This window comes from Theropithecus gelada, chromosome 11 (assembly GCF_003255815.1).
Source record: "Theropithecus gelada isolate Dixy chromosome 11, Tgel_1.0, whole genome shotgun sequence".
Taxonomy (NCBI): domain Eukaryota; kingdom Metazoa; phylum Chordata; class Mammalia; order Primates; family Cercopithecidae; genus Theropithecus; species Theropithecus gelada.
Genome location: NC_037679.1, coordinates 36,164,870 through 36,177,910, shown reverse-complemented (window position 1 = coordinate 36,177,910; position 13,041 = coordinate 36,164,870). Strand labels below are relative to the sequence as shown.

The window sequence follows — 13,041 nt, the reverse complement described above, 5'->3', positions numbered from 1 at the left end:
ATCGGCCTCATTTCTTCCTGAGCTGACTTCTGCAATGTGTGTCCAGTAAGCTTCTGCCTGTGACAAGGGTGATCGTTCCATCTGCTGATAGGGCTAGATCATTTTGGGAAGCTGCAAGTATAGTCTTTCTTGTAGAAAATCATGTGCTTTGATGCTTTTGTTTCATTCCTTGTGTAGCATCTGCAAACAGTAGAAAAGACAAGTCTCTGAGAATTATGAGCCAGAAGTTTGTCATGCTGTTCCTCGTCTCCAAAACCAAGATTGTCACTCTGGATGTGGCTGCCAAAATACTGATAGAAGAAAGCCAAGATGCCCCGGACCATAGTAAATTTAAAAGTAAGAATCTTCACCTACATCAACTTACTAGTACAAAAAGGGTGGGATTTCATGTGTTGATATTTTCTCCTTCCAAGATTAAAAATATATATATTGTTTTTGACATACGTACTCCTTTCCTGCATTCATCAAGGTTTTTGGTGCTGTGAGAGGTAAGTTAGTCACCTACTAGAATTCAGCTTAAAGTCCTGTCAGTGCCTTTTTCTTGATGGTTTCAGTAGAGTGAAAACACAGAACACTATCCTGAGAACTCCGGTTAGGGAGGGTGTGAATTATTTTGCATTTCTCTTTAGTAATGCTGCATCCAAGACAGAATGTCTGAGTTTTCTTTCCCCTTTTTTCCCCACCCCCTGCATACTCTTCTGAAGGGTGGAGATGAAAATTGTCTACAGGTAAGAACCAGAAGAATGCCCAGGGTAAGGGTGGTGGGACATGGACAGGGAGAGAGTTTCCAAGCATCACACCCAGTGCATCCTCCTTTTCTGTCCGGCTTGGATACTGAGCCAAATGCCCTGGGCTGCTGGTAGCCTGTAAGCCCCAGGAAACCATGAGCTGCAACACTCTCTAGCTATTTTTTGTTTCCAGCTGAAATTACAGTCACCCTGTGGGTGAAGTGGCTAGATAAAATCAGGATTGGGAAGAAGAAAGCTGCATCTGGGGTGAATGCTTACTATTTCTAGATGATAATTCAAACTTCTTTGCTTGATCTTAACACCGAGGTCAAGTGGGTTTCCTACCTGTAAATCCATTTCTTGAATAGAAAATACTCTGTGGTCATTATCCTGCCTGTTTCATGTGCTACCACCCCTACTAAGTATTTCCTCTACTTTGTACATATTTAAGTGTTTCTCCCAAAACCACTTAAGATTCAGGTGAGGCCCATCCAACCGCTTCTCACTGGGTGGCTGGAATGCTACGATTTCAGGTGAGGAGCTGCCTGTCTTTAGCACAGTTGTACTGTTGACCTTGAGCATCCTGTGTGCCCAGGAGTGCAACCTGGCAGGAAGCTCTGGGGAATCTTTGTCATTTTCACAGATCAGCTGCCTGGTGGAGCTGGCACCACAGTCTCCTGCTGGGAGAAACTCAGGGCATGCTTTTGACGTGCCATGTCAGAATTACATTCACTAAGCCTTTAATTACAGCCCATTCCCTCCCTTGCTGTTTTTGCAATCACAGTGCTCCCTGTGTGTCGCCAGGTGCCTCTTGTAAGAGGTGTGAAGTTGTGGAAATGTAAGGACACACTGACCTTCCCTTAGCCTTCAGATACTGCAGGTACATAAATCCTGGGTGATTTTATAACAGAGCCACTGGTCTCCTCATCCCAGCTTGCTGCTTTCCACCCGAGGTTTATATGGCAGCTGAGAAAAGTTACCTGTCACATAAACTAAACTGTTATGGTGTCACAGGCAGCATGATCATAATCGTGTTTTATATCTTCAAGCAAAGGTACGACGCCTCTATGACATAGCCAATGTTCTGACCAGCTTGGCTCTGATAAAGAAAGTGCATGTAACAGAAGAGCGAGGCCGTAAACCAGCCTTCAAGTGGATCGGGCCTGTAGACTTCAGCTCAAATGGTAAGGTGGCGTGGTTTTGCTAGCAGGCTGTTTTATTTCCAATTCTCAGTTCCTTTTTCAGGTCTCACATCTACTACACAGTGAGACTGATCTTTTCCCATGTCACATACAAAATAGACATGTGACTCCACTCTTGGAACGGTTAACATTAGCCTACAAATTGTGCGTGCTGGTTTGCCCACACATAGTAGGAAAAGAAATACTGAGCGTTTATAACGTGGGAGTATCTCTACTAATTTACAGCTCTTTAACTGTTTAAATTTTGTTCTGAAGCTTTTTCCTGAAAGTTTGGGACTGAGAATTAAAAATGACACCTCTTTTGAACTTCAGTTGTTGCTACATTAGCAGAATAAAACGTGGTTTCTCTTTGAAATTCTACATAATGTAAAAATTATGAGTAAAAATCACATCAATTACTATCACAAAACTAATAGGTGGTAAGATTGCATCTAAATATAGTATGAATGTAATGGACTTTTTTTATTTAAAAGGTTATAAATATAATTTTACAAAACAGGAGTCAAAGAGGATATTATCTTCTACTTACTTCATGGGTAATATATGAGCAATCAGGGACTAGATCCAACTGCACCAGCTATTTTACATACAGCTGTACTGCCTGGGAAGAAGCCATTAAAGTCATTTTTAAATTACCCTTCCAATTTTGGTGTTAGTGGTATAAATGTGAGCCACTTAACCCAGGCTTATAACTATATAGCTCTCCACCTCACTTGTAGCACATTATTCACTTAGGATCTAGATGAAACCACTTAAAATCAAGTATAACAAATTCAACCCAGTGCATACACACTGAGTGTGGACTGTGTGCCAGTGACTATACTAAGGGCCCTGAGAGATTGAAGATGTGGGTGACACAGTCCCTACCTGCATGAAGCATACAACTTTGCCATTTTCTCCTTTCTGCCTCTGGTTTCTCCCGTTCTTTTCACCTGTGAAGCCCTCTTCTTTTTAACATGAAAATATTCTCAATCTTCAAGATCTGGCTCAAATGTCAACTCCTCTATGAAGTTTTCCCTGATAGCCCAGAGCAGAGTGTCTCATCTGAATGACTGCAATTGAGTATTGTGCGGTTTGTGCTGGATGAGGTTGATACGATGGTGTCGTCCCTGCCCTACACATTTGAGACCAGACATCATCTTTATTCATCCTTGATTACCCCATAGTATCCAGAGCAGTGCCTTACTCACTTTACTTGGTTAATGAGCTTCTATAATTAGGCATATAGTTAGCACACATTTGAAAGTTAGGAGAGCAATTACACTCTAGATGGGGTGGTACTGGCTCTATAGGCATTCAGAGAGGATACAAGTTAAGTTCTGATGGGCTGTTAGGTTTTGGAAGGATGAAGAGAACATGGGATAAAAAATAATGAGATACAGTGTTACAGTGTGATCACTGGGGACTGCATTTTTGGAAGGCCTCAAAAATTAAGGCAAGAAATTTGGACTAGATGTGATAGACAGAATTAACCAAGAGTCTTCGGACAATGATTAAAAGAGAGGAAGGACTCAAAGGTGGTCGTACCATTGAAGAAAATTAGATAGCTGGGCTGGGCACAGTGGCTCACACCTGTAATCCCAGCACTTCAGGAGGCCAAGGCGGGTGGATCACCTGAGGTCAGGAGTTCGAGATGAGCCTGACCAATATGAACCCGGGAGGTGGAGGTTGCAGTGAGCCGAGATCGCGCCATTGCACTCCAGCCTGGGCAACAAGAGCGAAACCCCATCTCAAAAAAAAAAAAAAAAAAAGAAAGAAAGAAAAAGAAAGTAAGATAGCTGGAAGATGAGCAGCTGTTGAGAAGTCGAGAAGTTCATGTATTTGCACCACGGGACAGAACGGGGAGAACTCTCTGATTTGACATGAGAGAAAGACTTTGGAGGCAGGTCAGGAAAATCAAATTGAACGTATTTCCTCTGCCCTCCAGAAACCTGCTCTTTCTGTATTCCCTAGTTTCATTACTGATAACATCAAGTTTCCTTTGATTCCTGAGCCATTCTCCTTCATCCCTTGGCTAGCCATTTCTCACAAATTTTATAAATGTCTTCCTCCTCCTCTTTCCTACCAGCATGGCACACTGTATTATGAATGGTGTTTTCTTTTTAACAGCTTTATCGAGATATCATTGATATGTAATAAATGGCAGGAAGTTAAAGTTACACTTTGATAAGTTTTTCATATGTATGTACCTGTGAAATCATCAAGATAATTAACATATCCATTACCTTCAAAAGCCTCCTCCTGCCCCCTTTGTAATTCCTCCCTCCTGGTCCCCACTCCCATCCCCAGGCAACCACTGACCTGCTTTCTGTCACTTGGATTTGTTTGTATTTTCTATAATTTTGTTGTAAGTGAATCATGTATAGCCAATCTTCATTATTCACAGATTTCATATTCGCGAATCTGTCTACTTACTAAAATTAACTTGTAACTCCAAAGTCAGTACTCAGGGTTTTTCCACAGTCAGTTGTGGTCATGCACAGCTTGGTAAAGAATTTGGGTCTCCCAATGCACATGTTCCCAGATGAATCAGGCAGTACTCTGCCTTCTTGTTCCAGCTCTCATACCATAAGCCAGCATTCTGTTTGCAGTCTTTTTAGTGCCACTTGTTCACATTTTTGTGCTTTTTGGCTCCCAAGTATTGCTGTCTAGTGTTTCTTAACACAAGAAAGCTGCATTGTGCCTTACGGAGAATATACATGTGTTAGATAAGCTTTGATCAGGTATGAGTTATAGTACTATTGGCCAAGTTCAATGTTAATAAATCAACAAATATTAAACAGATTTCTTTAAAAAGAAACACACATAAACAAGGTCATATATTGATCAGCTAATGAAAATGTTGTAACCAGAGGCTCACAGGAACCTAATCCTTTATGTCCCCTAGAAGCAATGGGTCAGTATTTGCTAATTCGGTGTTTGCAGTGACTTTATAGAACATAACTACTGTGAATAATGAGAATCAACTATAACTATACTCTTTTGATCAGGCTCCTTTCACTCAGCAGAATTATTTTGAGATTTATACATATTGTAGCATGTATCAGTAATTTATTTTTATTGCTGAAGAGGCTATTATATATAAAGCTCCTGTGATTATTTATGTACATGTCTTTGTATGGGCATATGTTTTCATTTCTCTTGCGTAAATACCTAGGAATGGAAAGGCTGCAACGTATAGTAGGTGGATGTTTGAAATTTTTGAGAAACTTCCAAACTGTTTTCCAAAGCAGTTATAACATTTTACTACCAACAGTATATGAGAGTTCTAGTTCAACCATATCTTGCCAAAACTTGATATGGTCAGTCTTTTTAATTTTAGCCATCCTGATAGGTGTGTAGTGGTATCTCATTTTGGTTTTAATTTGCATTTCTCTAGTGATTAATGATGTTAAACATCTGTTTTGCCATCTGTTTATCTTCCTTAGTGAAGGGTGTGCTCAGATCTTTTGCCCATTTGTTGCTATTGGGTTGTCTGCTTTCTTATTATTGAATTGTGAGAGTTGTATATATATTCTGCATACAAGTCTTTTATCAGGTATATGATTTCCAAATACTTCCCCTCCATCTGTGGCTTTGTCTTTTCATTTTCTTACCAGTGTCTTTTGAAAGTCAGAAGATCTTAATCTTCAGGAATTCCACTAATATATTAATTTTTATTAATGTTTTTCTTTAGTGGGTCATGTTTTCAGTTTTTAGGTAAGAAATCTTTGCCTAACACGAGATCACACATGTGGTGTGAGTTATGGATCAATGGGGTGCTTTTCTGAGAGGATGGGAGGTTACATATTGATATCCAGTTGTACCCAGACCATTTGTTGAAAATATTATCCTTTCTCTACTAAATGTCTTTTGTGCCTTTATTAAAAATAAATTGACCACATATATGTATGGTAATGTTTCTGGACTCTCCATACTGCTGCACTGATCTGTTTGTCTATTTGCTGTCATGCTAATACCTCTTAAAAGGAGTTGGGAAATAGTCAGTCCTCTTCAGTTTTCTGGAAGAGTTTGTGTAGAATTGTTATTATTTTTTCCTTAAATGTTTGGAAGAATTTATCAGTGAAGAATTGATAAATAAAGAATTTTTCAGTGAAGCCATTTGGGTCTGGTTTTTATCTGTAGTTAAAAACTTTCTATGTGAGAAGGTTTTTAACTACAGATTACATTTTTTGAATAGCTATAGAGCTATTCAGATTATCTCTTTATAGCTCCTTTGAGTTCAATTTGTTCTTATTGTAGTTTATTAAGGTAGAAGCTGAAATAATTAATTTGAGACCTTTCTTCTCTTCCAATAAGCATTTAGTACTATAAATTTTCCTCTCAGTACTGCTTTAGCTGTATCTAACAAATGTCGATATATGTGTTTTCATTGTCTTCCAATTCAAAATACTTTCTGTTTTCCCTTTTGATGTCTTCTTTGGCCCACAAATTATTCAGACACGTGTCATATAGTTTCTAAATATTCTGGGATTTTCCAAACGTCTTTTTCTTACGGATTTCTAATTTCATTTCATGTAACCAGAGAATATACTTTGTATAACTTGAATCTTTTAAATTTATTGAGACTTGTTTTGTGGTACAGACACAGTCCATCTTGGTAAATATACACAAATATACAGAGTATATATTCTGTTGTTGTTTGGTAGAATGTTCTATAAATGTCCAGTTCTTTTATATTCTTACTGATTTTATGTTTACTTGTTCTAGCCATTATTGATAGACGGATATTGAAATCTTTGATTATAGTTGCAGATTTGTAAAGTTTTGTGGAATGGATTTTGAGGCTCTTTCATGAACTCTGTCTGCATAAATATTTAGGATCACTATGTCTTCTTGATGAACTGACCCTGTTATCATTATAAAATTACCCTCTATTCCCGGAGATAATTCTTTGCTCTGGAATCTACTTTGTCTCATAGTGATATAGTCACTTCAGCTTTCTTTTTATTAGTTAGCATAATATATATTATCCTTTTATTTAAATAATTTCTGTCTCTATTTAATGTGAGTGTCTGGTGGGCAGTATACATAGTTGAATTCTTTTTCATCTAATCTGACAGTTTATGCTTTTCAATTGGGTTATTTAGGCCATTTATACTTAATGTGATTCTTGATCTTGAATTTTAATCTGTCATCTTGCTATTTGTCCTATTTGCTTATTTTTCCTCTTTTTCTTTCTTTTGGATTTATTAAGTATTTTTTATGCTTCCATTTTATCTCCTTTGTTGATTTCTTGGCTATAATTCTTTGTTGTGTTAATGGTTGCTTTAAGGTTTATAGTGTACATTTTTAATTTGTCACAGTCTACTTTCAAGTGATAGTATACTACATGTATTGTACAAGAATCTTACAATAACTTGCTTTCATTCCTCTCTGCCTGGCCTTTGTGCTATTGCTGTCAAACATTTTACTGCTATATATGTTACAAACCCCATAGTGTGTTACTGGGGATTTTTTGTTTGTTTTTTTGGTAGAGACAGGGTTTCACTATGTTGCCCAGGCTGGTCTCGAACTCCTGAGCTCAAGTGATCCACCCACCTCAGCCTCCCAAAGTGTTGGGATTAGGGGTGTGAACTACCACGCCTGATCTACAGTTAATTACCTTTTAAAGAAATTTTAATAAGAAAATTTCCTAACCCTAACCCATGTTGTTACCATTTCCAGTGCTTGTCATTTTTTTGTAAATGTAGGTTTCCATCTAATATCATTTTTTTTCTGCTTGATGAACTTTAACATTTCTTTTAGTGCAAGTCTGCCAATGATGAATTCTTCTAGCTGTTGTATGTCTGAGAATGTCTTTATTGTGCCCTTGCTTTTGAAAAACGTTTTTGCTGGGTAAAAAATTCTAGGTTGACGCCAGGCACCATTGCTCATGCCTGTAGTCCCCACTACTCAGGAGGAAGGAGGTGGGAGGATTGTTTGAGCCCAGGAGTTCAAGTCCAGCCTAGACAATACAGTAAGGCCCCTGTATCAAATAAATAAAAGAATTTGAGGTTGAAGTTTTTTTTTCCTTTAGTTCCTTTTTTTTTTTTAATTTTATTTTTTTTAGAGACAAGGTCTCACTCTGTCACCCAAACTGGAGTGCAGTGGCGTGATGGCACGATCATGGCTCACTGCAACCTCAAACTCCTGGGCTCAAGCGATCATCCCACCTCAGCCACCCAAAGTGCTAGGATTACAGGTGTGAGCCCACACACTCAGCCCTTTAGTTCTTTAAAGAAGTTGCTCCACTGTTTTCTAGCCTGCATAGTTTCTGGCAAGAAATCAACCATCATCCTGTTCTTTATATGTTAATGTGTCATTTTTCCCTGGTTGCTTTTAAGTTTCTGTCTATGACTGGTTTTAAGTGATTTGATGATGTATGACTTGGTGTCCTTTTCTTCATGTTTCTTGTACTTAGATTTGTTGAGTTTCTTGGATCTTTGGGTTTAAAGTTTTCATCAAATTTGGCTAATTTTCAGCCATTACTTAATCAAATATTTTTCCTGTCCCCTCATCTGCTGTTTTTACAGATTCCACTTATGCTTGCTTTTGGTTACCTAAAGTTGTCCCATGGTTTGCTGATTCTTTGTTCATTTCTTTTTTCTAGTGTTTCATTTTTGTACATTTTCTATTGCTATGTCTTTAAGTTCTCTATTTATTTCTACACTTTCTAATCTGCCATTAATTGTATACACTGTATTTTTCATCCCCACCATTGTATTTTTTTATCTCTAGAAGTTTGATTTGAGCTTTTACATTTTTGATGTCTCTAAGACAACATATCCAGTCTTTCCTCTAGTGACTTGAATTTATGGTATGCAATACTAATACATGTTTTAGTGTGCTGGTCTACTTCCTATCATCTGCTTCACTTCTGGGTCCGTTTCAATTGATTTTTCTCCTCATTGTGGGTCATATTTTCAGTTGTGTACCAGACACTGATAATTATACATTATTAGGTGCTAGACATTTCTGTATTCCTAAAAATGTTCTTAGCTTTGTTCTGGGGTGTGGTGAAGTTACATGGAAACAGTGATCCTTTTGGGTGTTGCTTTTAAGTTTGGCTCAGTAAAACTCTATGAGCTTCTAGTCTTTAGTACGTTTTCCGCCTTATTAGGGCAACACCTTTTTTAGTACTCTAACCAATGCCTCCTGAATTAGGAGGTTTTTCTACTGTAGCTATTGGCAACAGTCACTTTTCCCAGTCCTCTATGAGCTGCAGACATTGTTCCCTCTAGTACTTTCTAATGGTTCTTTCCCCGGCCTTGGGTATCTTTCTCACATGCATCAGTACTCCGCTGAATGTTCAGTTTGGACCTTTGCAAATCCCCAGCATTCTCTTTCTGTATAGCTGTCCTCTCCAGCATTCTGCCCTGCAAACCCTAGCTGCCTTGACTTTCCAGGACTCCCAGCTCTATCCTCAACTTAGGGGGACCTCCAGTCTCTGTCTAGGTCCCTCTCCCTACATCCCAACCTAGAAACATTCTCCAGGCAGTAAGCTAAAATCATCGTAGAACTCACCCTATTTGATTCCTGTCTCATAGAGATCACTGGCCTACATGTCCTGATGCCCAAATGTGTTGAGAGCCGCAGTTTTATGCATTATGTCCAATATTTTGTTACAGGAAGGAGGCAAATGTGGCCCCTATTACTGACTTGACCTGTTTTCTTTTTGATTTTGTAATTTCTTATTTTTCTAATTGGGCTTTTGTTCTAAGAAAAAGAAAACTGTAAAGATTACTTTTTGTTGTTATTTTCATTTCAAAGTTTAATTAATGTGAAATGCATGTTTTAGAAAATGTAAGTCTAGCTGAGCCTTTCAGTTTATTAAATCAATTCTCTAACTAAAATGTGCAAGCTTTGAGCTTAGAAAAAAATTAGCACAAATGAATAAGGTAGAGATGACCATCTGTGCAACATGGATAGCTGCCTGAGTCTGTATAGAAAGTTCTATCTTAACCCCACATACACTCCGTTAAACACAAACAGTGTCTCCAGGGCCTAACCTTCTGTAATCTCACTGTTCTGCAGCATTTCAACCATGAGGTTTCTGCTGACCTTATTCCTTTGGTCACATAGTAACTGAGCCTCCTACTGCATAAGAAAGAAATAATAAAGCATAACAGAAAATAGAGATTCTCTTATTCATTGCTGTAGATCTATGGCATAGGAAGCTGATCTCAGTTAATCTTGAAAGTGAATCTCAAAATATTCATTTTGGGATGAGCATTGTCGGGCTTTCCTTTGATACTCTCTGCCCAAATAGAGCATCTAAAATGTGAGGCTCATTCTAATTCGGGTTGAAGAACATCTTGCTCTACTTCTGTTGCAGTTCAGATAATTTTAGAATATACATGGATTCAATCTCATTTTATAGTCATCCACTAACTTAAAAAAAAAAAAAGTACATTGAAAGAAATTGGGGTTTGAGACAAGGCTCATAAAATTCCTTTGATTGTCTTAGTTTTTGATTTATAGGGTAGTAGCTCCATTACAATTATAGGTTCAAAGCCATCTCTTAAATAGACGAAAATTATCCTGAATTACAGCTGTATAACAACACTACCAATTCTCTCATTTATGTAGATGAAGAACTGGTGGATGTTTCTGCATCTGTCTTACCAGAATTGAAAAGAGAAACATATGGCCAGATTCAAGTCTGTGCAAAACAGAAGCTGGCTCGCCATGGTTCTTTCAACACAGTTCAGGCTTCTGAGAGGATCCAGAGGAAGGTGAACTCAGAACCCAGCAGCCCGTACAGAGAAGAACAAGGTATCTGCCCTTGCATAATCTATGGAGTCCATCAGTTGCCATGTAGCTGTAGCCCATGCCAGTGCAGCACCCATGTGCTGGCGCTTCCAAACAAACTGACTCTCTCAGTGTTTTTTCCAGTGGTCTACTTTTTACTTAGCTAAAGTGAAGCAATTATTGGAGGCAAAGGAGATGCTGATATCACAGTCTATGAACATGACCCCTTGCCTAAAATTGATCCTAGTCACCTTGTAGACCAATTGGTTTGGCATAGTTGGCCGGTTTGATGTATCTCAGAAACTCGTTAGACTTACCAAGCAATGCTTGTTTTGAATGCCTTTTTTTTTTTTCTTTTTGAGAGAAAGGTCACCCTGTCACCCAGGCTGGAGTACAGTGGCATGATCACAGCTCACTGCAGCCTTGACCTCTCAGACTCAAAACAGTCCTCCCACCTCAGCCTCCCAAGTAGCTGGGCCCACAGGAATGCATCACCATGCCTGGCTAATTTTTTATTTTTTTGTAGAGATGGGGTCTCCCTGGGTTGCCCACGCTTATTTTGAATTCTTGATGAGACCTGAATTCACCATGAACAGTTAGCTTCTGAAAATTTCTTTTTGAAGCAAAACCATAACAGTTTTGAGTAATCTCTGAGCTGAGAATCATGAATTCTCAGCTATATAATTCTCAGTATATAGTTGGTATGTATAAGTCTCTTGCTATATTTGTTAAGCCTTCATCTTCCTTTTCAGGATCAGGTGGCTACTCTTTAGAAATTGGAAGCCTGGCAGCTGTCTACAGACAGAAAATAGAAGACAATTCACAGTAAGTAGTCTATAAAAGCTCAGAGTGTATTCTTTTCTATCTCCTAGTGTTAACTTTGACTAAATTGCAATGCCAACTATCAAAAGAAAAAATTTAGGTCAGCAGTTTATTTGTTAGGAATTGGTAAGTTTTCCCTTTGTGCCCTACACTGTGCAGGAACTAGCATCAGGGACACCAAAGTATGAAAAATGGATACTGTAAGCTATGATGGCTTCTAGGAAACAGATAAAAAGACCAACACTGAAAAGAGACAATTCATAATTAACATGACCCTGAGAAATGATGTATCAGAGTTCCATGAATCACTTCATCATTATCATAGTTGGTTTTGCCACTACCTACCAGGTACCGTTCCAGGAGCCTTAGTGTATATTGACTCATCTGATCATAAGAGCAATCCTTTGAGGTTTTACAGAGAGCTATTACCCTCATTTTACAGAGCGGAAACTGAAGTGCAAAAAGGTTATGTAACTTGCCCAAAGTAACACTGCTAATAGGTGACAAAGCTGGGATTCATATACCCAGGCTGTCTGACTTAAATTTGGGGCCCGATTTTGAAAGAAATCATGTATCACCAGAGAAAGCAGAAGAAACGCTAAACAGAGTAATTAGAAAAGTGTTTAATGACAGATATGGGAAGATGCAGATTACAAGGCAGGGCCAGGGAGTAGAAGACACCAAAGCCTGACTCGTTTTGCTGTCATGGTTTGTCCAAATAGGACAGGAAAAGGAAAAACCATTCAGCAAAAGAGGTTAGGTGTTGGAGGCAAGTAGATCAAGTTGGCAAAAACTAGATCAAGTTTGAAAGCCAGAGAAGAGTTTGGATTCATCAGGGAAACCATAAAGAGCTACTATAGGTTCACTGATGAAGATCATCCTGGCTACTTTTCGCAGGTGGGATTAGGAGTGGAGAAAGGCAGGCCACAGAACAGAGCATTTGCAGTCGTTCTGGTCTGCTGTGGGGCAGAGCTGAGCTGTGCTCACCGGAGGTGGAAAGAAAGGGAAACCAGTGTGAGACAGTGAGTTGGCAAGGCTCGCTAAAGCAGACAGGCATTAGAAAGAAGGTCTGCATGTCAGGTGATGGTGATATCATTGGTGGAGATGGAGAAGTTGAAGGTGGATGGCTGGGTGGAGGGATGGTGGGTGATATACCCAGGGTGGGCATGTTCAGTTTCACAGAGCTGAGCAATACCCATTACTCAACCAGAGGCAGCTGATTGGAGAGACGATGCATCTCTGTGGCCCAGGGTGCTCCATTTTATTCTCAGCAGCACAGTGGGCAGTGAGATGATGGGCAAAACAGGTCTTCGTGATTCCATCAGAAAGACGGAAAGAAATCCTCGTCCTCTGTTTACTGTTTTTTTGTGTTGTTGTGGGTGTGTGTGGTTTTTTTTCTTTTTTTTTCTTTTTTCCTACTTCTTGCATTTTCTTTTTGGAGACAGAGTCTCACTCTGTTGCCCAGGCTGAGGTACAGTGGCATGATCTCGACTCACTGCTCCGCCTCCTGGGTTCAAGTGATTCTTGTGCCTCAGCCTCCAGAGTAGCTGGGATTA

The 13,041-nt window shown here is 39.1% G+C and overlaps 1 protein-coding gene across 1 annotated transcript in view; it reads left to right on the top strand.

The window, feature by feature from the left end:
- E2F7 (E2F transcription factor 7) overlaps window positions 1-13,041 on the top strand; it is a 44,157-nt gene that overhangs the window by 20,598 nt on the left and 10,518 nt on the right. Inside the window, exons 6-9 of the mRNA XM_025402359.1 lie at window positions 178-336; window positions 1,778-1,912; window positions 10,502-10,687; window positions 11,416-11,488. Of these exons, the coding sequence (XP_025258144.1) occupies window positions 178-336; window positions 1,778-1,912; window positions 10,502-10,687; window positions 11,416-11,488 (553 nt within the window). The remainder of the gene's footprint in view (window positions 1-177; window positions 337-1,777; window positions 1,913-10,501; window positions 10,688-11,415; window positions 11,489-13,041) is intronic.